The 27,489-nt window shown below is 43.9% G+C and overlaps 1 protein-coding gene across 1 annotated transcript in view; it reads right to left on the bottom strand.

Annotated features, from left to right (window-relative positions):
* Positions 1-602: 602 nt before the first annotated feature.
* The window catches only part of SERPINF2 (serpin family F member 2), a 28,900-nt gene continuing 2,013 nt past the window's right edge, over positions 603-27,489 (bottom strand). The window contains exons 3-8 of the mRNA XM_044283879.1: positions 18,301-18,733; positions 17,938-18,081; positions 12,424-12,627; positions 9,642-9,784; positions 2,418-2,622; positions 603-1,288 (exon numbers count right to left, since the gene is read on the bottom strand). Coding sequence (XP_044139814.1) covers positions 963-1,288; positions 2,418-2,622; positions 9,642-9,784; positions 12,424-12,627; positions 17,938-18,081; positions 18,301-18,733 — 1,455 coding nt within the window. The 3' untranslated portion in view covers positions 603-962. The remainder of the gene's footprint in view (positions 1,289-2,417; positions 2,623-9,641; positions 9,785-12,423; positions 12,628-17,937; positions 18,082-18,300; positions 18,734-27,489) is intronic.

The following is a 27,489-nucleotide window of genomic DNA, read 5'->3' as shown; positions in this document are numbered from 1 at the left end:
GGCCTCTTAATTGAAGGGAGAGCAGTTGAGCATGAACAGCCAACATACATTCACCTCTATGGGAAGTCTGAAAACAGCGAAGCATTGGCTCAGCTATTTCTGGCAGCTCTGCACCAATAAATGGAGAGGTGGTCATGCTTGTGCGGCTTGCACTATAAAATTCACTGCTATGGGATGTCTAAAAATGGAGCATGCTCAGGGAACCATTTATGGAAGTCCCATAGCAGTGAATGGATAGGACATTAACAAGAGCTGTCTGCAGTTTTGTCTAACCATGTACAAGCCCTTTAATAAATTTGACTTTGCTCTACACAACTGACAATGCGTATCCACCTCTTAACTCAGGTTGCACTTGGCCCCAACTTGCTTGTGGCAACCACTGGAGGAGGTACAATGGTTACACTATAGGTAGGAAGGGTGTGTGACAAAAATGGCATTCTGACAGTTGACAGATAACACTTGCTTCTAGAGGAACATATATCCACAATAGCACAAAGCCAAAGGCGTGCCACCATATAGTACCCTCATGGAGAGGCACACTTTGCTCAATATTAATAAACTTAACATCCACTATATAACCGGAACAAACAGCAAAGCCTAGATGAGTGAAACACAGTATTTCAACAGATTTATTCATCAGGTAACAAACAAGTTGGTCACATATAAAGGATAAATATTGGTATTCCCAAAGAGATGTCGTGTCCCAGACCTTACAACACGGAGACTAATATTTCCAAAATAGAATATTTATCTATAAAAAGGTTGACTGATTTATCAAAGTCCCATATTTTTAAGTTGTATGGCTTTCAAGCGCATGTGAGAAAGTATGCAAGACATATGTGAGCCAGAAAAGACACATGGTCAATTCAGACCTACTAGTCTTTCCATAACAGATTCCATAAGTTATACCAAATGGCCCCACTAAGGACTCAGGAGCTACCTCTTCTTTAGGTCAACACATCTTATTTGGGTATGGAACCCTTGGTAAAGCGCCTAGAATCCAGGTTAATTGATTGATCTTTTGTCTTTTTTTGAGACCCCGGTTTAGGATTGCGAACATACCCCAAGAAAATAGGCAGGCCTGTGATATCATCAAACAAGAAATACAAGAATGGGCGGTTAATGCTAAACGTGAACAATGAGCGTGACATAACAGAGGCTGTAACAGCAGCAGCCTCAACTCCCTCCTCATTCAGCTGCAACGTGGACTGATGTTCAACACTGGATACAAATAATGGATCATCTGAAATTCCTTTCAAATTTGGATGAGTAAACAACTGTTCAAGTCCTAAAAATAAAAATAAAAAAAAATATTTGTAATAGAACACAATGAAAAGGACATTCAGAAATAAAAATACCATGACTGGAATAGTCTCACCAAAACTCTACAACTGCACCCTGGGAGAAGTAGATGCTTTGCTGCTGCCCACCCACATAAAGTTAAAAGTCCTCCAGATAAAGCCTCATACACATTTCCGTCTCCATTTGAAGTCCGTGAAAAAAATTTGCCCATGTTTCATCCGTTAAGATGTCCATGAAGGCTCTATGAAGGTCCGTGTATCAATTTTTTTTGTCCTCCATATGTTTAGCCATATTCCACCGACACTGCTCAGTTGAAAGTTAGTTTCCAAAGCATCTGCCATCAGTGGTCAATAAAAAAAAATTGACCAAACACTGATACCATCTGCGTTTTGTCTATGATTTTTCACTGACCCATAGGCATGTTAGGTCCGTATCCCAGACCAAAGTAGTGCATGTCTCCATGATTTTTAATGACCCATGTCACCCACAAACACAATAAAATAAAGGTGTACGTGTACTGTCCGTGGAAAATGCAGACAGCACACTTCAATTAAAAACAAAATGTAAATGAGGCCTAAGTGAGTGAAAAACAGTAAAAGGGGTGAAAATTACACTGGACAGCAGCATTTTTGTATAGCTTTCTGTTTTACACTGAATCCATATGGCTGTTCTGGTGGCCATGTATAGCCCTTATCTCTGTACTCCTGACAGCTCAGACATTCATTTAAGCTATATTTAGCTATAATGGCTGTTTTATGAGCTATTAGGAGATCAGAGATAAGGGGCTACACATCAAGCCATCTGAACAGCTCCCTGACAGATTCATTGTAAAACAGAAATGATACTGAAAATTCTGTAGAACAAAACTATTAACATTTCTTTTAATAAAGAACAATTGAAAAAAATAAAGTTATTTTAGCCCAAAGTGAGCCATTGAAGGTGTTCATAGCTTCTAAACATCCTTTATTTATTTTTCTAGGTGTTTTGGAAGCCTATGTGAACAACAAAAGAAAAAAAAAAAAAAAAAATTCCCTAAAGCATGCAGTATTTCAGCTAAAAATTCAAAAATACACTTATTTAGCCATGCCAAGGATCATATAAAAGCTTAAACTTACCAAGTTTGGATAGGACATTATTAAGTTGCAGTTTAAAATCCAGATTTAGTTTGGGAACTCTTAGGATTGTTGGTTTTTCCTTATGGAATCGGTTATAAAGTTCAGTTCTATTCAGGTTATCCAGCAATCTTGAGAGATTCCAGTTCATCTGAAGAGGCATGACTATGACAAAACTCATGTTTCCTTTAAAAGGTAATCTGGCCACCTTGGAGAAGAAAGGAGCAGATTATCCTACAGAATTTATACATTTCAATCTGAGCTTTTTCTGAATTAGTTGTTCACAGGGGAGGCGATATATCAGTGACTGACAGCTATGTATACACATTTACACAGAGAATGCCATCACTCACTCACTGTCAACACTTCCTACATCAATGAGGAAGTCAAAGACAGATTTATAAAGAGATATATAAAGTCAGAAACAGATGTTTTTACTGAATCTTTCCCACAAAACGATATAAATTAATCTACTCAGCTCCTCCTGGTCTACAACATGCTGCCTGCATTGCCTAGAGACTTATCTAGAAATCCTACTCCAGTTTTCTTATGCCACCTGTTACAGGAGAATGATTCTCAGCCTGACAGCGATATCATCGCATAAAAAAATACCTGATAATTGGATATAGTAGATGTAGTACCCCAGAATAGGGTCATTGCAAAAGAAGAATTTTTTTTAACATTCAATTGTTAAGTGTTCCGATTTGCTAAATTTGTATACCCAACAGCATTGTATGGATGTTCGGGTTAACATCTTAACTCAACCCCTTTAGGTTGTCAGGAGATGGATATGGGTCTCCCCCCTTGCTAGTCAATAGTGTGTGTTCTTAGCTGAGGAAGAGATCTATGTTGCATGAGCTCCTTAGAGCTAGGCCTGAGCTTCAGAGAACCATAATCTGAGGGCACACTTAGTCTCTAAATCCTAAGGCCCAAGGAGAGGGGCTCACATTAATGTGTCCTCCACTCTTCCATCTCCCTCTCCTACAACACTCGAGCTATGCGTGGAACCAGCCACCACCTAGCAACCTCCTGCAAAGTGCTGTGTGAGAGTTAACTCTGTCACTACCAGAAAAAGACCTATGCTGGGAATATACTAGGCACTACAATAATTAAAAATATATTAAACATAGCATTTAATTGACAAGCCATTTGCAGATACCCCCTGCCCCGGGGTACTGCACATATATTTGCAACCTGTAGTTCCATTTACAAGTGGGTCTTTGTATTCTATTGCCTGCGCCTGTTTATGGGTTTGTAGCATAAGTATCTGTAACACCCCAGAGTTGTGTTACTACACTCCTGTAGCCTGCTACTATCTGTTAAGAGCCTGTATATTGTCATCTTATATAATTTATATTATGTCTTCACAAATGTGCATCTAAAACCATGTTAAATTCCATTGTTCTTGTAATTTTCTAGGTTCACCAGCAGGTGGCAGCAACACTTGGCAAGGTACTAGTCTCAGTTTAGTGTATTTAAGCTGGAATGGATTATTCCAGCTTGGCTCCCCCTCTGTGAGCAAAGTGGTCTGTTCCCACATCCTGCAGCATGGGTGGAGAAGGAAGTTAGAGTTAGTGTAGCGCGCGTGTGTGTGTGTGTGTGTGTGTGTGTGTGTGTGTGTGTGTGTGTGTGAGGAGTTCCCCTGCATAAGCAAGACAGCAAGGATCTTGTCTCAGCTGAAACTTGATCATATACCCCAGCCTGAACAACGTCAGCCTCAGCTGAATGAAGAAGCAGAAAACTACAGACAATCTCCAGAGTTCCAGGAAGAAAGCATCCCCTGAGAAACCATCTGAGAAATAGGTCCAGAGACCTAGGAGAAGCCATTCCTCCTCAGCTAGTCTGTCCCCATACAGCAGAAATTACAGAAAAGTGCAGGAGCTTAATTCATGCCACAGTTACAGAGCTACCAAGCAGATGACTTATCCTGCAAGCTCCAGATTTAAAGCAGAAGCACTCATTCCTGCCAATCATTGCTAAAACCTGCTGGGACCAGAGACCAAAGCTGTATACTGCTTGGATGAAAGTTATCTTCAGTAAAGAAACATTTGAACTTCATCTAAAAGTCTGGATATCGTTCATTCTGCAAATTTCCCCTATTAATCCTACTATCATAGTAACATAGTAACATAGTACATAGGGCCGAAAAAAGACCTTTGTCCATCCAGTTCGGCCTGTCATCCTGCAAGTTGATCACTACACTAAAATTTATTGCAAGTGAGCCAGGAGACCAGCCGCACCCAGGTAGGAGACACAGTTGACACAATTATCCCTATACTACAGAGACATTATAGGCCATTACACCACTCTGGCATTCCTAATCTGAGACGTGCGTTATAACTCCTTGGAAAGGCCCTGGGATAGTACCCTGCACACGCTGCAATTGGCGTCACGACAAATACAGATTATTATCCACCTGACCCTGCCACTGCATTAAATTGGCGTCAGCATACACCCGTATTCTGGCTATTGCATATCTATATGTACTGGATGGAGTGGATTAGACATGTAGATCCAGGAGACGGTATATTGCGGGGATGTACAGTGCTGCCCATAATTATTCATACCCCTGGCAAATTTTGACTTAAAGTTACTTTTATTCAACCAGCAGGGCCGGCGTCATAACCCGGCATCCCCGGGCAAGTGCCGGGGCCCAATGCTCCTGGGGGAGCCCACTATGCTGCTATGAGCACTTCCATCAATACAGATGGGAGCTCTCTCTGCTGTCATTTCACTTACGCAGTACCCCTTTGGTGGGCCCTCTGAGCTGCAGAGACTCAGACACGCCCCCTCTACACAGGGCACATGCTGCCTGAGGAGAGAAACGAGGGTTGGAGCAGAGAAGTGTGACGACAGTCTGTGAGTGAGTCTGCACTGTGACTGTCTCTTGTCTGTGGGACAGAAGGGGAAGGGACTCTTCGATCTGCTGCTGCTTCATTCTATTTAGTTGTGTTACTGTTTCATTAAGCAGTTGGTCTCCATGACACCTGCCCCCCCGCCATATCCTGTCCTATCTCATCCTCATGGGGCCCCTGCTGTCTCCTTTCCTCCCTCATGTATCCAGAGCTCCTGTTTCACCCTCCTATCTCCTATTGTTGCCCTGCACAGACCTCCTGCCACTACTTGTATTGTAGTGTATGAATCCCCCTCAGAGCCCCTTCAACCTACTTGCTGTGTCCACCCCTCCTGTCCATCCAGGGCCCCTGTCTCACTCCTCTGCCTCTCATTATGGTGGCATCTGAACAGCATTCACCATAAGGACCTTCTAACGTCACAGGGTCATGTGACTGTGCCCCCCACCCTGTACTGTACCCCTTTTATACCCTGCATTGTGCCCTCTTACCACACCCTGTGCAGTGCCCATAGTCATTCCCTGTACTGTGCCCTCTTATACCCTTTTATCCGGTCACTGTATGGTGGTTTTATCATTGTATGGCGGTGTTATCACTATATGGCGGTGGTATCCAATAACTGCATGGCCATAACTGTATCCCCTTCCATGCCCACATCACTTTTTTTAGACCTGGCATAAGCGGGAAAAGATACAGATTGCGGTGCTAAGGACCTTTGTGCCACAATCTGTGTCAGAAATACGCCTAATATAGACGTATTTCTATATAATAAATGACCACCTAATTGTATTATTATTCGGGGGTAGGGCTAATATCTTTATATTATATAGATTCTAGTGTATTATACTGTGCCCTGTATTTCCCTGTAGAAAAGGATCCTTGGGAAGCACAGTCCTAATCCCTGACCACCAGGACCAGGTAGCGCTCTGTCAGTACATGGCGGCCTCCCCTCTCCGCCACGCTGCTCCGCTGTGTACTGGTGCTTATTCTGACACTAGAGCTGGGTTCACATCCCATTTGTGCCATCCATTTAATATATACCAAAAATGCGTACATTAACAGATGCCTCAGACTGATGCCGTACAGTGGCATCCGTTCACCATACAGTTCCATGGTAGAAAAAACATATACGTTAACGTATGCATTTTTTACTTGACTCTGCAGGATACAAAAACATGGAGTGCTGCACATTCGTATACATCAAACCGATAGGAAAAACGTGATGTGAACACACATGGGGGGGAGGGGGGCGTACTAAAATTTGCTGTGGGGCCCAGTCAGTTCTAGCTATATCACTGCACATCTCCTTCTCTCCTCCAGGCCTGACTGACTGCTGCAGCGGGCCGGAGGAGAGAAGGAGCGCAGGGAGCTGAGGTTAGTGAATGACAGGACCACCAGCTCCCCTGCAATGATAGGTATGTGAGGGGGCCACTGGGGGGGGGGGGGGGGGTCATTCATCACACTGTGAGGGCCCCTTACACAGTATAATGACTCCCAGTGCCCCCCATTTAGTATAATGATCCCCATTGACCCTCCATTTAGTATAATGACCACCAGAGCCCCTAATAAATATAATGACCCCTCGTGCCCCCTCCATACAGTATAACCCCCAGTGTGGGGGCGACTGGGGGTCATTATTCTGAATGGAGGGTCACTGTGGGGTCATTATACTGTGAGGGCCCTTTACATAGTATAATGACCCCCAGTGTCCCCCATTTAGTATAATGATCCCCAATGACCCTCCATTCAGTATAATGACCCCCAGACCCCCTCCATTCAGTATTCCCCCAGTGTGGGGGCTACTGGGGGGGGGGGGGGGGGGGTCATTATTCTGAATAGGGGTGACTGGGGGTTAATATTCTGAATGCAGGGCCACAGGTGGTCATTATACAGTAGGGGGGGGGGGAATTGGGGGTTCATTATACTGTGTGAAGGGCCACTAGTAGTCATTATACTGTATAGGGGCCACTGGGGGTCATTATACCGTGTGGGAGCCACAGGGGGACATGTCAATGTAAAAAAATGCCTCATGGGGGCCTACTGGGATTTATCACCCAAGGGCCCACATGAACCTGGAGCCGGCCCTGTCAACCAGCAAGTAATTTTTTTACGGGAAATGACATAGGTGTCTCTCAAAAGATAATAAGATGATGTACAAGAGGCATTGTAAAAAAACATTTCTCAGCTTTTATTTACATTTGAGCAAAAAATACAAGATGTTCCGCACTGTGGAAAATCTCAGAGGACGTGGTCGGAAGTCAAAAGTGACACCTGTGTTGGCCAGGAGGATAGTTAGAGAGGTGAAAAAGAATCCAAGGACCACCACCAAGGCCATCCTGGTGAATCTGGGCTCTGCTGGTGGCAATGTCTTAAGGCAGACAAGCAGACCAAGGAGGACGCCACTTCTCCAGATAAGGCACACAAAAGCTCTCTTGGCCTTTGCAAAAGCTCATCTGGACAAAGAAGAAGACTTCTGGTCTTCTGTGTTCTAGTCAGATGAAACAAAAATGTTATTGTTTGGTCACAATGATGTTTCCTTCATTTGGTGTAAAAAAGGAGAAGCCTTCAACCCAAAGAACACCATGCCCACTGTCAAACATGGTGGTGGGAGCCTAATACTTTGGGGGTGTTTTTCAGCCAATGGACCAGGGAACCTAATCACAGTAAACGGCACCATGAAAAAAGAGCAATACATGAGGATTCTCAACGACATCAGGCAGTCTGCAGAGAAACTTGGCCTTGGGCACCAGTGGACATTTCAGCATGACAATTACCCAAAACACACAGCAAAAGTGGTGAAGAAATGGTTAGCAGACAACATTAACGTTTTGGAGTGGCCCAGCCAGAGTCCAGACTTGAATCCAATTGAGAATCTGTGGAGGGAGCTAAAGAGCAGGGTGATGGCAAGAAGACCCTCCAACCTGAAAGAGTTGGAGCTCATTGCTAAAGACGAAGGGGCAAAAATACCTGTGGAGACACGCAAAAAGCTGGTCTGCAATTATAGGAAGCGTTTGTTCTCTGTAATAGCCAATATATGGCTTTTCTATTGATTATTGAGAAGGGTATGAATAATTTTGGACTAGACACTTTTTGCTCAAATGTAAATAAAAGCTGAGAAATGTTTTTTTTTTTTCCACAATAATGCCTCTTGTACATCGTTCTTATTATCTTTTGGGAGACACCTATGTCATGTCATTTCCAGTCAAAATATTACTTGGTTGAATAAAAATAACTAAGTCAAAATTTGCCAGGGGTATGAATAATTATGGGCAGCACTGTATGTACACATACACATTACTGGCCACAGTTGGCCGGTATCCAGGGAAGGCAGAAAAAGGAGGCTGCCGTGTATGGTGGTGTCCTTTGTGTAATTTGTTGTATCTTCATGTAATATATATTGATTTGTAACCTCAAATTTATTTTTATATATATACACACATTGGGTATATGAAGGACTGAAGGGTGTGCATTTGATACTCAATGTAAGCGAGTTGTATAAGAAACAAAGACAACAGCCTAGGAACAGAATAAATGGGACATGATGCGTAGATATCCATCATCAGATTTGTACCTATGACACTGGCTGACCTGTTACATGTGCAGTTGGCAGCTGAAGGCATCTGTGTTGGTCCCATGTTCATATGTGCCCGCATTGCTGAGAAAATGCAAGTTTTAGTATATGCAAATGTGCCTCTAGGAGCATTGGGGGGAGTTGCTTTTACACCCAGAGGCTCAGCTCTCTCTGCAACTGCCGCACCCTCTGCACTTTAATTAACAGGGCCAGGCAGGCAGGATCACATTTTCACTACCTGGTCCTGTCAAAGTGAAGAGGGGCGCGGCAGATGTATAGAGAGCAGAGCCTCTAGGTGTAACAACCACACCCCCATTGCTCCTAGAGGCTCATTTGCATATTTTAAAACTTAATTTCTCTCAGCAATATCGGCACATATGAACATGGGACCAACACAGATGTCTTCAGCTGCCAAGTGCACATGTAACAGGTCAGCCGGTGTCATAGGTACAAATCTGCTGAAAGATGCCCTGTAAGTCTCCCACTTCCTTTTACCAACACCTTACTAGAGCGGGTTTGTAACTTTTTAAAAAGTGTAAGTGATAAATATGGAGTGAAGCTCATTACCATAGCAAACTACACCCAATTTCACAGCAACTTTTCAAAAGTGGAATGAGGTGTACATTTTTTTTATTATTAGTATTATTATTATTTCAAATATTTGGCCAAGTAAGCCCAAAAAGTCACAAAACCCAATTTTTTTTTACTTTTTGACTGCAGTACAAGGAGTCGGAAATTATTATGTAGGTAATGTACATTTTGTAAAATGAGAAAAATAAATATTTCATAATATAAGAAACTTACTTGACTTTCTAGCTTTTCATGTAGAAAAAAACTGAGTGGATACTTCCCTGATTGCATCATATCCACCATCACAGATTCCTCATCATTTATATTAAACACATCTTGCACAGTCTTAGTTGGGTCAAATCTGTTTTTCCACAATCCTGCTCAAAACAGAGGACAATGTTTTGAATGAAACCGAGTCACCACATGAAAAAGTACAAACTGACGAAGAAGTGTGCCCTAGAGAACGAAAGCGACATATATAAATGTGCTATCTGTATGGTGGTAGCATGCCACAATACAGCCATATACTGTGACTGCCACAGGCTCCCTATAGGGTAAACCACAGCCCTCCTTCCCCACAATGCATGATGCTGCCACCTGCTGGTGGCACTGACTAGGTCTCTTCTAAAACAGGATCTGTGGAAAAAGCGTACCCAGGGATTGAATTAACGGTTACTGTTTTATAAAGTCGGGGCATGGACAGTACTCAGAGCAATTCCACTTTTAAAGAGGACCATTCACTTCTCATGACATAACTATGAATTGCTATCTAGTTGAAATAGTAAAGGAAAGGCACAACAGTCATAAGATTAGATTCTCCAGAATTGTTATTACATGGTGAATGCATGAAGCTATTAAAACATAAATGGCAGGAGTGGTGAAAGGTCCTCTTTAACACAGCTTCACATAAAAACTAAAAGTTACAGAACTTTGCAAAATTCAGCTTCATGGCTTTGGGACAAATTTTAAGTATTCTCCCCATTCATAAGTATACAATAGGACAGATTTACTAATCCTGTAGAGGGTGTCATTTAGACAGACACCAAATCTTTTTGTTTACACCAACTATTTGTTGGCGTACTTTAAGGGTTCATGCACGCGTCCATAATCAACCATGGCTTTCCTGAACCAAACCGCCTATCATAGTAGTGTATGATACAGCCAGTTTGTATCTGATCGCGGGACTATTGCAGTGGACTCCCAGGATGACTTGAATACACTGCAATAGCCCCACCGTCAGATAGTAAATTTATGATACAGTCAGTTCAGAGGAGCCACGGTCAGCCCAGGAAACGAGGCCAACACAAAGAACGTGTTTCCCAGGCCAAAGACAGTTTTGTGCATATGCCACAAGTTACATTTTTCACAAAATGCGGAATCTTGGGTTATGCTCCCTTTGCCACTCCCCTTGGCAACATAAGCAAAGTGGATTTTTCTAAAAGTATACTGTGTGTGCCAAACTGAGCTAAAAGTGCATCATATGTCGTCAGTTTGTACCAAATACTGGTGCAATTGGTCAAAAAGTCTGGGTTCTCTCAGATTAGTAAATGTGAGTCAGCTACTTTCAACCTTGGCTACTGAACCTGGATTCTAACTGGGCAGCTTGATGACTTTGGTACATATGACCTTGTACACATACTGTATACTTCCATGGTTTGACCAATTCTACCTACTATGCCAGGAAGGATATGTTTGCAATAGAGAAATGAAGATGTTAAAATGGCTTCTGTCACCCCACATTTTTTTTTGGGGGGGGGGGGGGGTACTTATAATAAGCCGCGATCTCCTCCTCCGGCTGGCCCTGTCTGCATTTCAAAACAAAAAAAAACACGAGCGCCTGTCTTGATTCGGCACAGGCGCTCTGAGAGAAGGAGGCTCGCCTCAGCACCCCCTCAGTGCGCCTGCGCTGATGACGTCACCGAAAGACGTCATCGGCGCAGGCGCACTGATGGAGTGCTGAGGAGGCGAGCCTCCTTCTCTCAGAGCGTCTGCGCCGAATCAAGACAGGCGCTTGATTTTTTTAAATGCAGACAGGGCCAGCCGGAGGAGGAGATCGCGGCTGGCCCTGTCAATCAACAGGAGGAGGGGGCGGTTTTTTGCGGCTGCTACCAGCAAGTAGACGCCCTACTTGTTGGTAGACAGGTAATTAGCATAATATAAAAGTAAGTTTTTTTGCCTTATCTACAGAACGAAAATGAATAATAACAATGTATAGATATATCGCAGTATAGGGATTATAAGTACCCCCAAAAAATATATGAGTTTAGAAGGGTGACAGAAGCCCTTTAACGAACCCCAAGTTTTCAAAACAGGAAAATTCCCCAAACCAATTAGGAGATAATGGAATGTGACTTTCATGACAGCAGACAGGAAATGAACACCAAGTTTACTTGGGTTTTTTGGACTCTTGACCCGTTTTCGCTGTTGCTTTGACCAACCAAACCCATAATGCACTTTTCTCTACCACAACCCCTAACCACACCCAGCTAGTTTATAGGTCCTCCCGCTAGTTAGACACAGACTTCCTATCACTGCTGTGACACGCTACAGACATGACATCACAGCAAATGAGAGCTGCATGGACAGCCCAAAAAAGAAAGATAGGAGCAATAAAAGTAACATTACAAAATTATAGCCACTTTCATAAACGATTATATTAAAACAGTGGTGATGTAAACTAGAAAACAAATAGTGAGGTGTTAATTTCCCCTCCAATTTTTTGTAGGCCAACTTTTCCATTCTACCATATCTTGTTGACGTTGGTTCCTATAGCATGTCACTGACTCTGCAGTACAGGTTATAGTATATCAACCGCGGCACGCCAATGATTCATTATCTTCTCAAGGTTATTTCCACCGAATACAGCAACGTTTCGACCTATCCGGTCTTCATCAAGCTCACCTAAAAGACTCTAAAGACTGGATAGGTCGAAACGTTGCCGATTTCTATATCTCTGCAGTACAGGGACACTACAAATTGTATATAAATGGGTAAAATAATAAGTAAAGCACGTTACCTTTGAAGTGTATAGCATTGAGGAGTATTAAGACAACATTTGGTTGGAGTTCGGAAAGAAAGTGTGGGATTTTCCCTCTAGTAACATCACTAACCCACTTGTTTATAGCCTCCAGAGTCTGCCGCATATTCTGCTTGAAGTTCACTGGTTTAGTTCCATAAAACTGCTCAGATCTCTTTAGGAATTTTCTTTTAATATGAAAATCTAAGGAAAAACAGAAATCAAAAAATGTAGCACTGAAAAAAAAAAAATATTCACTTGTGCAGCAAAGATGTAAGTAGAAGCAGAAAGGCAGGGGCTGATTGGGAACTTGAAGTGGCATTGGAAAAAGCCTAAAAGTGACCCCATTTTGTAGGCGGGTTCAAATTGACAGATGGTGGGGCAACACAAGTAGGCAGGGACAGCAATCCCATCATGCAGACCCAAATACCACAGTGCAGCACAAAATACCGCTGCCCGAAACACAGTATGAAACTGTATCATGCTGGCCATGTGCATATGTACCTGGTGCTTCTACATTAATGCAGAGAACATCAGATCTTTATGTACCAGGCTGGTGGCCATGAGGAGGGCTTGGGTGGCCACCTGGGAATTTATCCCTGTAGGGTCGATAGCCAACAAGGTGGCTCCAGGTTAGCATTATTGCAAGGCAGTTCAGGGGTCCTGGGTTCAAGTCTGACCAAGGACAAAATGTGCGTGGTTTGTTGTTCTCAAACACATATGTTATTGAATTCCTATGGATGTTGGGGAATAAGCACCTATATGCAGCTACTGTTGCTGCATAAGTGGCAGATTGGATAACCCAGTTATGGGAAGAGTTGAGCCCCTTGGGTGAGAAGTGCATTGGGGTGCTTTCATATTTACTTAATTTTTTGCGCTTTTCAACATTTTTGTGTTTGTCACTTTTTTGTTGTAAAACTACCAGCAGATGCTAGCTGAATGTCTATGTGAAATATAAAATGCAGAACATTTGCTACTGGGGTTTTTGCTCAATAGTTGGCTTTTTAAAGTTACATCTCAAATTAGAATATCAAAAAGTTCAGAAAGTGAAACTCAGTCATTACAAACAGTGATCCATTTCAAGTGTATTTCTTTTAATGTTGATATTTATGGCTTACAGGTAATGAAAACCCAATCTCTGAAAATTTGATTATACTAGACCAAGGGGCTCCTTTTGCATGTAACATCTTCTGGACAACTGTCAAGTCAGCAGTCTTACCCATGATTGTGTATTTTACTGATGCAGACAGACGGATCATTTAAAGGCTTCGGAAACTTTTGCAGGTGTTTTGTGTTGATTAGCGTTTGAAACCATGAGTTTACAATATTGAACTTTACAATATTACAATTTTCTGAGATACTGACTTTTGGGTTTTATGCAAGTCATAATCATAATTAGGGATCAGCGGACCCGTAGATGTTCAGGTTCGGCCAAACTACGGGTTCAGGACCCGAACTCGAACCCCATTGAACTCAATAGGGACCCGAACTTTGGTGCACTAAAATGGCTGTAATAGTAAGGGCTGCAAAAGGAAGCAAAAATGGGGGTAAGAGCAGGATAATTGCCCTGCAAACAAATGTGAATAGGGAAATTACTTAATATAATTTTTTTTAATAATAATCTTGAACTAGGAGGCGGAGGTCAAAGTGGAGTAGGAGGTTGAGGAGGCAGTGTAGGTAGAAGCAGCGGTGGAAAAGGAGGAGATAGCCAAGACTTTGTTTTTGGTTTTTTTCCCCCCTTTATTTTTTTATACATTGGGAAATGGAAAAGAGAATGGAAAGAGAAAGTGCACTGGAGTATAACAATGGCTGGGTGCGGCCGGTATACTTGTCTATTCAGCACAAGGTATGGACAAGTCCTGTGGGATTCATGCCTGGTTCATTTTAATGAACGCGAGCTTGTCCATGTTTACTGTGGACAGGCGGCTGCGCTTGTCTATGATAACGCCCCCAGCTGTGCTAAACACAAGTTCGGACAATACACTGGCCGCAGGGCAGGCCAGCACCTCCAAGGCTTAAAGGGCAAGTTCAGGCCATGTGCCCAATTTGGAGACCCAGAAGTTGAATGGGGCAGACCCATCAGTCAGTACGAGTAGACGTGTGCACACTTACTGTTACACCATGTTGCTGAAATGCTGCCTCCTGCTAAGACGTTCCATATCAGCTGGTGGTGCTGGTTGTTGTGGAAAAGCTTTGTCGGCACACCACATTTTGGCCATGCTAACCCTCCCTTCTGGGGTGCTGGCGGTGTCCCAGCTGCATTGGTAACTTCTTCCTGCTCCTCCTCTGCCTTGTGCTTCCACTGAGCCCCCGCTGTCAGGTGGGAATGCCATCAGCTGCGCGTCTACCAGCATGTGATTGAACCAGCGCATCTTCCGATCACGCTCCAGTGACGGAATTAAGTACGTCACATTGTCCTTGTAGCGGGGATCCAGCAGGGTGGCCACCCAGTAATCAGCACTGGTTAGAATGTGGGCAACTTGGTGGTCATTGCTCAAGCACTGCAGCATGTAGTTGCTCATGTGTGCCAGGCTGCCCGGAGGCAACGACAAGCTGTCCTCTGTGGGAGGTGTATCGTCTGTGTCCTCTGTATCCCCCCAGCCACGCTCCAGTGATGTCCATGAGCTGCTTTGGGTGTCACCCTGCTGCGAACACAGTTCCTCCTCCTCATCCTCCAGAACTGTGTCCTGGCTGGACAGTTGTGTACCTGGCCTCTGTTGGTACAGGAACCCACGCTCCGAGACACATTTGAATGACTGGCCTGATAACCGTGGAAATGATCCCTCTTCCTCCTGCCTCATGTGCCACATCCTCTTCCATCATCGCCCAAAGCGGTTTTTCCAGGAGACATAGAAGTGGGATAGTAACGCTGAGGACAGCATCATCGGCACTGGCCATGTTGGTGGAGTACTTGAAACAGAGCAACACAGCACACACATCCCGCATGGAGGCCCACTCATTGGTGGTGAAGTGGTGCTGTTCCACAGAGCGACTCACCCGTGCGTGCTGCAGCAGAAACTCCACTATCACCTGCTGCTGCTCGCACAGTCTCTCCAACATGCGCAAGGTGGAGTTCGACCTTGTGGGTACGTCGCATATGAGACGGTGAGCGGGAAGGCCGAAGTTACGCTGCAGTGCAGACAGGCGAGCAGCAGCAAGGTTGAGAGCGCCAAAAGAGCGCACAGATGGCCCGCACTTTCTGCAAGCATCTTTGACATATAGGGGTAATTTTTCAGGAACCTCTACACCACCAAATTCAGCACATGCGCCAGGCAAGGGATGTGCATCAAATCGGCTAGGCCCAGAGCTGCTACGAGATTTCACCCATTATAGCACACCACCAGGCCGGGCTTGAGGATCAGTGGCACCAACCACTCATCGGTCTGTTGTTCCATGCCCATCCACAGCTCCTGCGCGGTGTGGGTTTTTTCCCCCCCAAACAGATGAGTTTCAAAACAGCCTACTGTTGTTTACCCCTGGCTGTGCTGAAATTGGTGGTGAAGGCGTTACGCTGACTGGATAAGAAGGAAGTGGAGTAGAAGAAGGAGGCAACAAGAAATGCCCTGCAATCCTCGGTGGCGGAAGGACAAGCGCCAAACTGCTATCCGCCTCAGTCCCAATCTCCACTGCATTTACCCAGTGTGCAGTTAGGGAGCTATAACGTCCCTGCCCGTGCTTACTGGTCTACGTATCGGTGGTTTGTGGACCTTGCCACAGATGGTGTCGTGCATTCTTTGAGGTCACCCACTGAACTAACAGGTTAACTATATTAAATTTTCCTGTCACGTATGCAGTGCAGGTGTACCTCACACCAAAAACGGCTATATGTCACCCACCGAACTAACAGACGGATTAACTATTATATTTTTGTGTCAGGGGTACAAAGATGGTGCATTGCACCCACACAAAGATCGCTGTAGGTCACCCACAGAATAAATAAATAGCCAGATGAGATTCCTAATCCTCTCCCTCACTTCAGCTGACTTTTTCCTGTCCCTGCACTACTCAGAAATGATGGGCGGTGCTTCATGTGATCCAGCTTGTATAGAGACTGGGTCACATGATGCACCGGCCAATCACAGCCATGCCATTACTAGGTATGGCTGTGATGGCTTCTAAGTGCCCACAGCTTAAAAGCTTGTTAATTGGCTGCCCTGCAGCCTTTCAACAAGCTTCATTAAATGCCCGAACACCGAACTCGAACTTTTGCTGCAAAGTTCAGGTTTAAGTCCAGGTACCCGAAGTCGCAAAGTTCGGTACGGACCCGCTCAACACTAATCATAATAAACACTAAGGGCTCATGCACACGAACGTATTTTCTGTGTATCTGTATTTACGTTACGAAAAAAAAAATATAGAACATGTCCTATTATTGTCCGCATTATGGACAAGGATAGTACTGTTCTATTAGAGGCCAGCTGTTCCGTTCTGCAAAATATGGAATGCACATGGACATCATTCGCATTTTCTGCGGACCGCAAAATACATACGGTCGTGTGTATGAGCCCTAAAATAAATAGACCACCGTATGTAATGGATCTATACAAGTTTTACTTTTTGAATTAAATTACTGAAATAAAGTAAGTTTTTGATGATATTCTAATTTATTGAGATACATCTGTACCCTCTCTACAGGGAAAAACACCATGTATAAAATGTCAGTGGTAAGACACTGAAGGGAAAAAAAAATAAATAAAATGCCTTCAGGATGCAGTTTTTTATTGTAGCAAGTATAAATTACATTATTTTCACTATGCAGAACACCAGGGTTTAAACGAGGCTGCTAGATTGAAAACTGCGTCCTGAGTGCATGTCAGAACTGCGCTGTGTGCCATCACTAGGGAAGAGCAAATTTCAGGTTATGAAATTCGTTTGCGCTTCGTTTGGTGGTAAAAGCAGAATTGTGTTATGGATTCCGTTACCACGGACCATAAAGCAATTCTATGAAGGAATGCATAACTTAATGCCTTTAAAGGCATTCCGTCATAATAGAAGTCTATGGCCTGCATAACGGACCCATCCCGTTTCCATTATGCAGGAGAGGACTCCCCTGCATAACGGAAACGGGATGGATCCGTTATGCACCCCATAGACTTCTATTATGACGGAATGAATAACAGAATGCCTCTAAAGGCATTCCGTTATGCATTCCGTCATAGAATCGCAATATGGTCCGTGGTAACGGAATCCATAATGCAATTCTGCTTTTACCACCAAACGAAGCGCAAACAAATTTCTAAATATCTCTAGCCATCACCCTAAGGACCCTTACAAATGTATGGCATTACTGTTTAACATTAGATTCATGCTGTGAAGACATTATAGTTTGAAGATAGAGGGGTTAAAAATTATGCTGGTCATACGTTGACATGTACAAGACCATTAGCTGCCAACTTGAACATTAGCAGAAATGCATTTATGGCAGAAAAAGTTAACACTAAAAACATTAAAAATATATATATAAAAATAAAACAAAAACACATAAATAAACGTTTCTCCATCTAACAGACACACCTTTCTTGACGTACATGCGAGTAGCTACACTTAAAGAACTTGCCACCAGTCGCTTTGTGACTTTCTGCAACTTCTCGTGTAGACATTGTAATGACTCCACATGGAGTGTCTCCAGGATCTTCTTTTCTGTTGCATTCTCAGCACCTAAATATAAAATAGAAATGATTAATACCAAAGTAATACAGAAATATTAGGATTTTAACTAGCTTCAAAAAGGTAAAATGCCATCATTTCTGGACATAAAAATATGGATTAAGGATTATGTTTGCTTATGATAACCCAATACAGCTGAAACTCCATTCAAATATGCTTTGCTCATGCAACTCCTCAAACATTTGATCTGAATAGGAATGAAGTCATTACCTAGTGTCAACTGTAGGAGACCAAGACCAATGCTAAAAGGGGACACCACAACATTTGGGCTTTCAGATTCCAGCTCAACCTGTTTCAGAAGGTCCTTGCTAAATGCATTCATTGCGTGTTCAAATGTTTGCATGTCTGCATGTGACAGCTCCCCATCACAAACATTTTCAGATGATGAGGATGCTACTTCTTCCTCTTCTTCATTCGAGTGTTCATCATCCTGAAACACTGCTGAAGGATCAGGTACAGATGCTTCTTCTGGTGCTGCCGTTGATGTTGTAGTTGTGAAGAATTCTGTGTGATCAGGATAGATATCTGATAGAGTGTCTGAGGTGGACTCTACAATAGGCGGGTGCGATGCTTCTGGACGAGGAGTTGTATGAAAAGACGTTGTTTCTGTTGCATCTGTAAAAAAATCTTCGACATTCACTTCCTGTGTAGACAAGTAGAATCAATCAAGTTAGCTAAATTGCAATCTTATCAATAATCCTGATTTCTTACAATAGTTTTGTTTCTTTTAGGCCTCATTTTGTGGGGATCGGATGCGGAACCATTCATTTCTATAGGGCTGCAAAAAAGATGTCCTATCGTTGTCCATTTTGTGGACAAGGATAGGACATTTCTACAGAAGTTATTTAAAAAAGAAAATAAATGCATGCACATGGCGGGTATGTGTTTTCGGACCGTAAAAGACATATGGTTGTGTGCATGAGGCCTTATCTTCAGTGATCATATAACCAACTTTAGACTATTCGGGTTTTCCAGGACTATCCTCAGGATAAGGCCTAAGTAAGTAGAGAGGAAATAACGTGCTTATTAAAATAATACCTTTATTAATAATATTAGGGGGTAACGGAGCAAGAAACTGCTCAAGTGATAACCAATACTTAAAGACAGATACTTTAAGAAAACTCCCACCATAGAGAAAATATCAAGAGAGATGCTCGCAGGGAAAGATAAATACTCACATAGGTATCTGGTGTGGCTATATGGAGACGAGGGGGGGGGGGGATAATGTACGGGAAAAGATTACCTTTCCCTAGACATCCCTGGAGAACTAAGACCTGTGCCCAGGGATACCCCTAGTGGTGGAGGTACCCTGTCCCCGTACCCATGTCTATACTCAATCCTGTCTGTTAAGGCCCTACTTCAATGTATGAATTATAGGTACATACAATATCCTATGGGATATGGAAATTGGCCCCAGGAAAAAAAGAGATGTCTACTATATATTTTATTAAACCCCAGGATAAGGCCTCACGCACACGGCCGATGTTTTGGCGGCTTGGATGCAGACCCATTCACTTCAATCGGGCCGCAAAAGATGCGGACAGCACTCCTCGTTGCTCCGTTTCCGTGGTTCGCAAAAAAAATAAAAAATAACATGTCCTATTGTTGTCCGCGCTTTGCAGACAAGAATAGGCAGTTATATTAAAGGCTGTCCGTGCCGTTCCGCAAATTGGGGAACGCACACGGACGCCATCAGTGTTTTGCGGACCGCATAACACACAACGGTCGTGTGCATGTAGCCCAAGTCATCAATATCAGATCCATGGGGTTCCGACTCCCGCACCGATCACCTGTTTTGGGCAGCTGCAGGAGACTATACAGTGGATGAAGGCTCCATTTACGGTTTAGTTTCTTCTGCTTTAGACCTCTAACAGTATAAACATTTAGGCTCTGTAGCCTTTTCTGCAAGTCATAAAATCAGTCGCTAATGACCCTTATGAAACTTACCAGAGTTATGTTACGAAACTCTTTTATCCCGCTACAACCTGTTAGGTGTATCTGCATTGTCATCCTTTGTAAATTAACATCACATTCTCACAAATGTGCATTTTCTAAGCCTTGTACATGTATTTGCTGTAATTTACATGTACACCAGCAGGTGGTAGCAATGTTTAGCAGGGCCTTAGTAACAGTTTCGGTTTTTTAGACTGGAATAGTATATTCCAGTTTAGCTCCCCCCTCTTTGAGCAGAGTGGGCTCGCCCACATCCTGCCTCATGCGTGGGGAAGGAAGTTACAGTTAGTGTGCCAGCCACCCCGGCTAGGGGAAGGCTGTGCTGGTAGGAGCTCCCAGTTCTAGGGTTCCCAAGCCAGGATCATGTCTCGGCTGAGACCAAAGATCACCATTCCCAGTCTGAGCCATCAGCCTCAGCTGGTGACAAGCAGCAGCCACCTCCAAAACTCCAGGAAGAACCATACCCTGTGAGCTAACTGTGAGTAACGTCCAGAGACCAGGAGAAGCCAAATTCCTCCTCAGCTAGTCGGTCCCATACACAGCAGAAGATAGTAATTCCTGTCATATTCTCCAGGCATATGATAGAAGCAGAAGACAGATTCCTGCCATACATTGCCAATATCTGCTGGGACCCAAGACTATTGCTGTATCCCGTGTGGATTAATGCTGCCTCCAGTAAAGACAAGTTGAATTATAGTCCAAGTCTGGATCTCATTCATTACTACCAAGTTCCTCAATTACTCCTACTAGCAACACACTCATTTATTGCAAGTGAGCCAGGATCCAGGAGTCCAGCCGTACAAAAGGTAGGCGACACCGTTGACACTATAACCACTACCATACAGAGACATTATACCACTCTGGCATTCCTAACCTGGTACGCGAGTTGCAACACCTTAAAGGGCCCTGTATTAGTACCCTGTGCATGCTGCAATTGGCGTCACAAACAAAAACAATTGACTATTACACTCATATCCTGACCCACTGCATAATTGGCATCCGTATAACTGCACCCACGGTCCAGCTCATTGCACTTGCAAGAATTTTTGCAATAGTCGCACGGTCAATTAAATCATAGTGACACACTGAAGTCACAGTGCCATTCACAGAAATGCGGCAATTTCACTGCCAAGCTACGCTATATCGTACTAGTTTATTGCAGATGCAAAAGCAGTTGCCTATAGCAACATATTTTCAACACTGGTTAGGAAATGGAAGATGTGCTGTCATTGACTGCTCTGCTCTCTGTTCTGTCAATTCATAAAACCTGCCCTAACAAAAATTGTCAATGCTGTTCATGGCTAACGGTTGTAACACCCCAGAGTGGTGTTACCACTTCTGCACCTTGCTACTGTCTTTATTGGTCTAACCTTTATGCATTTATTCCAGGTCCTACAGACGTGGACAAAATTGTTGGTACCCTTTGGTCAATGAAAGAAAAAGTCACAATGGTCACAGAAATAACTTTAATCTGACAAAAGTAATAATAAATTAAAATTCTATAAATGTTAACCAATGAAAGTCAGACATTGTTTTTCAACCATGCTTCAACAGAATTATGTAAAAAAATAAACTCATGAAACAGGCATGGACAAAAATGATGGTACCCCTAGAAAACACAGAACATAATGTGACCAAAGAGACATGTTAATTCAAGGTGTGTCCACTAATTAGCATCACAGGTGTCTACAACCTTGTAATCAGCCATTGGGCCTATATATATGGCTCCAGGTAATCACTGTGTTGTTTGGTGATATGGTGTGTACCACACTCGACATGGACCAGAGGAAGCAAAGGAAAGAGCTGTCTCAAGAGATCAGAAAGAAAATTATAGACAAGCATGTTAAAGGTAAAGGCTATAAGACCATCTCCAAGCAACTAGATGTTCCTGTGAGTACAGTTGCACATATTATTCATAAGTTTAAGATCCATGGGACTGTAGCCAACCTCCCTGGACGTGGCCGCAGGAGGAAAATTGATGACAAATCTAAGAGACGGATAATCCGAATGGTAACAAAAGAGCCTAGAAAGACTTCTAAAGAGATTCAAGGTGAACTTCATGCTCAAGGAACATCAGTGTCAGATCGCACCATCCGTCGTTGTTTGAGCCAAAGTGGACTACATGGGAGACGACCAAGGAGGACACCATTGTTGAAAACGAATCATAAAAAAGCAAGACTGGAATATGCCAAACTACATGTTGACAAGCCACAAAGCTTCTGGGAGAATGTCCTGTGGACAGATGAGACAAAAATCGAAGTTTTTGCCAAGGCACATCAGCTGTATGTTCACAGACGAAAAAATGAAGCATATCAAGAAAAGAACACTGTCCCTACTGTGAAACATGGAGGAGGCTCTGTTATGTTCTGGGGCTGCTTTGCTGCGTCTGGCACAGGGTGTCTTGAATCTGTGCAGGGTACAATGAAATCTCAAGACTATCAAGGAATTCTAGAGAGAAATGTACTAGCCAGTGTCAGAAAGCTTGGTCTCAGTCGCAGGTCATGGGTCTTGCAACAGGACAATGACCCAAAACACACCGCTAAAAACACCCAAGAATGGCTAAGAGGAAAAAATTGGACTATTCTAAAGTGGCCTTCTATGAGCCCTGACCTCAATCCTATTGAGCATCTTTGGAAGGAGCTGAAACATGCAGTCTGGAAAAGGCACCCTTCAAACCGGACACAACTGGAGCAGTTTGCTCATGAGGAGTGGGCCAAAATACCTGCTGAGAGGTGCAGATGTCTCATTGACAGTTACAGGAAGCGTTTGATTGCAGTGATTGCCTCAAAAGGTTGCGCAACAAAATATTAAGTTAGGGGTACCATCATTTTTGTCCATGCCTGTTTCATGAGTTTATTTTTTTACATAATTCTGTTGAAGCATGGTTGAAAAACAATGTCTGACTTTCATTGGTTAACATTTATAGAATTTTAATTTATTATTACTTTTGTCAGATTAAAGTTATTTCTGTGACCATTGTGACTTTTTCTTTCATTGACCAAAGGGTACCAACAATTTTGTCCACGTCTGTATACACTGTGCATTTCCAATGTTATGTAACCGTTCATAGGTAATGTGCCTGGTACACCAGCAGGTGGCAGCAAACACGGCAGAGCTATACTTAGGATGGAACTTTCCATTCTACACCCCCCCCCCCCCCCCCAGAGAAAAGTGGGTTGTGTCCTACTTCCTTCAGGAAGGGTGGGGCAGAAGTCTAGTATACCACCTGCTAGGGGACAGGTGTGCAGGGGCAAGTCTCTGCTGGACGTGACCATGCCAGCCAGAGCACCTCAAGCTCTGCTGGCCATGAGGCCAAAGCTTAAAGCCTCAGGATCCAGGAGGTAAGTTCCCTGGCATAACTACAGAGAGAAAGTGCAGCTTTTAGAGGAAGCCGTTACCTATTCAGCTTATCAGTATAGCAGAGAGAGAAAGCAAGCAGAGTTATTGAAGAAGCCTGCTAGTTTAATGCTAAAGCCTGCTGGAATCAAGACAAAGCCTGTAAACCATTTTGGAGAACGTTTATGCAAAGTAAGGCCTCATGCACACGACCGTATTTTGTTTCCGTGTCCGTTCCTTTTTTTTTTTTTGCGGATAGGATGCGGACTCATTCATTTCAATGGGTCCGCAAAAAACGCGGACTGTCCGCATACAGGGGCCTCTATGAGTTGATCTTCATACATTGCCGCTCTACATTGTCATGAATTTATTGCTGCCCATCCCCTATCCCCCCCCCCTTCATGATTTATCCTCTCCCCTTTCTTTAAAATTTATATTTGTTATTCACCATCTAATGTAACCCATTATGCTCTGCTTTTTATGTTTACACCCACTGAGTGCCAAAAAGCCCTATTGAATATCATACTGCGCACAAGGTGCAGTGCTTTCATTCTGCACTACTGTTTCCATCTCCTGGATACACCTGCTCCTTGCCGGATTGGCTCCCGGCACCTAAAGTGGGCAGGCGTGCATCGAGGCATCCTGACTTCATGTATGACGCGGTATTTCGGGCACAATGATGCATAATGAAGATATGTTCGTTCCGTTGCTCCGCCCCAAAAAATAGCGCATGTCCTATTTTTTTCTAGTTTGCGGACAAGGATTGGCATTATTACAATGGATCCGCAAAAAAAAAAAAAAAAAAACAAACGTATGCCATACGGAACATTAGTTTTTTTGTGGATCCGCAATTTGGGAACCGCAAAACACATACGGTCGTGTGCATGAGGCCTAAAGCTGCTGTTCAACTACATACAAGGTTTGGACTCAAGTTATTCTTCTATCCCTCAATTATTCCCCCTATTTATTGCTTCGGAGCCAAAGCCTGGGGGCCAGCAGTATCCAGGTAGGCGCACCGTGACACACAGAGGGACATTTTAGACCGCACTATACCACTCCATTCCTATACCTGGGTCGCGCTATAGAGGGCCCTAGGGCGGAGGCGCCCGTTGCATGGTCAAGCCCTTTTTTTTTTTTTTTTTTTTTTTATGGCTACATTTAGGACCTAATGGAAAGGAAATTTCATTCACTGTGAATGGAGAAAACTAAAAAAACAAAAAACGCCACAAAAACTAATGCAACTAACCTATCTAATGAAAATCTGCAAAAGCAAGGATTTAATTTGACCACGACATTTAAAGCAATTGAATAAATCTTCCAACAGATGTTTGGGGTATGCTGCATAATCGTCTAAGGCTACTTTCACACTAGCGCTTGATCGGATCCGTTCTGAACGGATCCGATCATATTAATGCAGACGGAGGCTCCGTTCAGTACGGATCCGTCTGCATTAATAACTTAGAAAAATTTCTAAGTGCGCAAGATGCCTGAGCGGATCCGTTCAGACTTTCAATGTAAAGTCAATGGGGGACGGATCCGCTTGAAGATTGAGCCATAGGGTGACCTCTTCAAGCGGATCCGTTCCCATTGACTTACATTGTAAGTCTGAACGGATCCGCTCGCCTCCGCACGGCCAGGCGGACAGCTGAACGCTGCAAGCAGCGTTCAGCTGTCCGCCTGTCCGTGCGGAGGCGAGCGGAGCGGAGGCTGAACGCCGCCAGACTGATGCAGTCTGAGCGGATCCGCTCCATTCAGACTGCATCAGGGCTGGACGGAGGCGTTCGGGTCCGCTCGTGAGCTCCTTCAAACGGAGCTCACGAGCGGACCGACGAACGCTAGTGTGAAACTAGCCTAAAGCAGTTCTTCAGTAGCTCTGGCGCCAGAAGTAGTCACCGGAGCGCCACAGAGTCACTGTGGCCATGAGGAAAGATGAAGTGTTTCACCGGAAACGCATAGCTTTTTTATATTGCATAACAAGGTTTTTATGCACTTGAAATAAAGATTAGCAGTTTTTTAACCACAAGTGCCAGAAGATTTGTCCAGGATCCACCGTGTAAGGGCTCATGCATACGACGTACTGTATGTATTTTGCGGTCCGCAAAAAATACGGATGACGTCCATTTGCATTGAGTATTTTGCGGAACGGAGCAGCTGGCCCCTAATAGAACGGTCCTATCCTTGTCTGTAATGCAGACAATAATAGGACATGTTCTATTTTTTTGCGGAACAGAAATACGGACATACGGAAATGGAATGCACATGGAGTAACTTCCGTTTTTTATGCGGACCCATTGAAATGAATGGTTTCGTATACGGTCCGCAGCTGTGTATGCAGTACCCCAGACCTGGGGCTATCTGCAAATGTTTTATTCTGTATTATATTTACGCCATGTATTTCTGCTGAGGAGGTATGGTTGGCAGGAGCAGGGCTAACCACCCTGTTCCTCCCCTCCTGTGGGAGTGGGCTCACTCTATTGTGGCTAAGGTCAGGCAATTTATGGCGGTCTTTGCCACCATCCAGCCATTTATCTCTATCCTTACGCATACAGGGGCCTCTATGAGTTGATCTTCATACATTGCCGCTCTACATTGTCATGAATTTATTGCTGCCCATCCCTTATCCCCCCCCCCCCCCTTCATGATTTATCCTCTCCCCTTTCTTTAAAATTTATATTTGTTATTCACCATCTAATGTAACCCATTATGCTCTGCTTTTTATGTTTACACCCACTGAGTGCCAAAAAGCCCTATTGAATATCATACTGCGCACAAGGTGCAGTACTTTCATTCTGCACTACTGTTTCCATCTCCTGGATACACCTGCGCCTTGCCGGATTGGCTCCCGGCACCTGAAGTGGGCAGGCGTGCATCGAGGCATCCTGACTTCATGTATGACGCGGTATTTTGGGCACAATGATGCATAATGATGTCAGTGGGATGCACTGGTACTCAAACAGGGAAGCACCATTCTGTTTATAGGCAAAACTGAATTCTTGGTGGCTCTCCTTGACCTACAGAGACCACTTTGAGCTTCGCTCTTGGACCCCACTAAAGTCATTTTTTTTTTGGGGGGGGGGGGGGGCTAGTTAAATTCCTTATACTGTGATATATGAAAATATAATGGTGTTACTTACTTTCCTTCAGCAGTTTCTTATAAAAACGAAGTTTTATAATATGTAAATCAGGTCTCTACCAGCAAGTAGGGCGTCTACTTGCTGGTAGCCGCCGCAAAAAACCGCCCCCTCGTCGTGTTGATTGACAGGGCCAGCCGCGATCTCCTCCTCCGGCCGGGTCAGCATTTCAAAAATCGCGCACCTCTGTTCATTCGGCGCAGGCGCTCTGAGATGAGGAGGCTCGTCTCCTGCGCCGATGACATCACCGAAAGAGAGCCTCCTCATCTCAGAGCACCTGCGCCGAATGAACAGAGGCACGCGATTTTTGAAATGCTGACCGGGCCGGCTGGCTGGCCGGCGGAGATCGCGGCTGGCCCTGTCAATTAACACGACGAGGGGGCTTTTTTGCGGCGGCTACCAGCAAGTAGACGCCCTACCTGCTGGTAGAGACCTGATTTACATATTATAAAACTTTGTTTTTATAAGAAACTGCTGAAGGAAAGTAACACCATTATATTTTCATATATCGCAGTATAAGGAATTTAACTAGCCCCCCCCCCCTCCCCCCCCAAAAAAAGTGACAGAAGCCCTTTAAGTAAAGAGAGACTTTTAGGCTAGGTCTACACGAGGACATTTGTCGCACCACAATTTTTATAATGATAATCTATGGTGTCACACTGTGACAAAATGGATTTTTCTGCGACTGACTATCATTATAAAAATTGTTGTTCGACAAAATGTCACGCAACACATGTTGCAGCGTAGTTGTGCCCTATGTGTCACGCAGACCTAGCCTTACTTCCGGCCTAATTATTCAAACCAAAAGACAACACCTCATCGGGGCCACTACTACTCCCATCCTCTGCACCAGCTCCTTAGGGGAATGCTACATGTATACAGGCTTATACAACTAAGGGCTCATGCACACGGCCACAGTCAGGGAGATGCGGTGCGGAACGGAGGCACGGATTGGAAGCACTACAGTGTGCTTCCGTGG

The sequence above is a fragment of the Bufo gargarizans genome, chromosome 3 (assembly GCF_014858855.1).
Source record: "Bufo gargarizans isolate SCDJY-AF-19 chromosome 3, ASM1485885v1, whole genome shotgun sequence".
NCBI classification, from domain to species: domain Eukaryota; kingdom Metazoa; phylum Chordata; class Amphibia; order Anura; family Bufonidae; genus Bufo; species Bufo gargarizans.
Note: the sequence above shows the minus strand (reverse complement) of the source record. Positions and strands in the feature narration are given on the sequence as shown.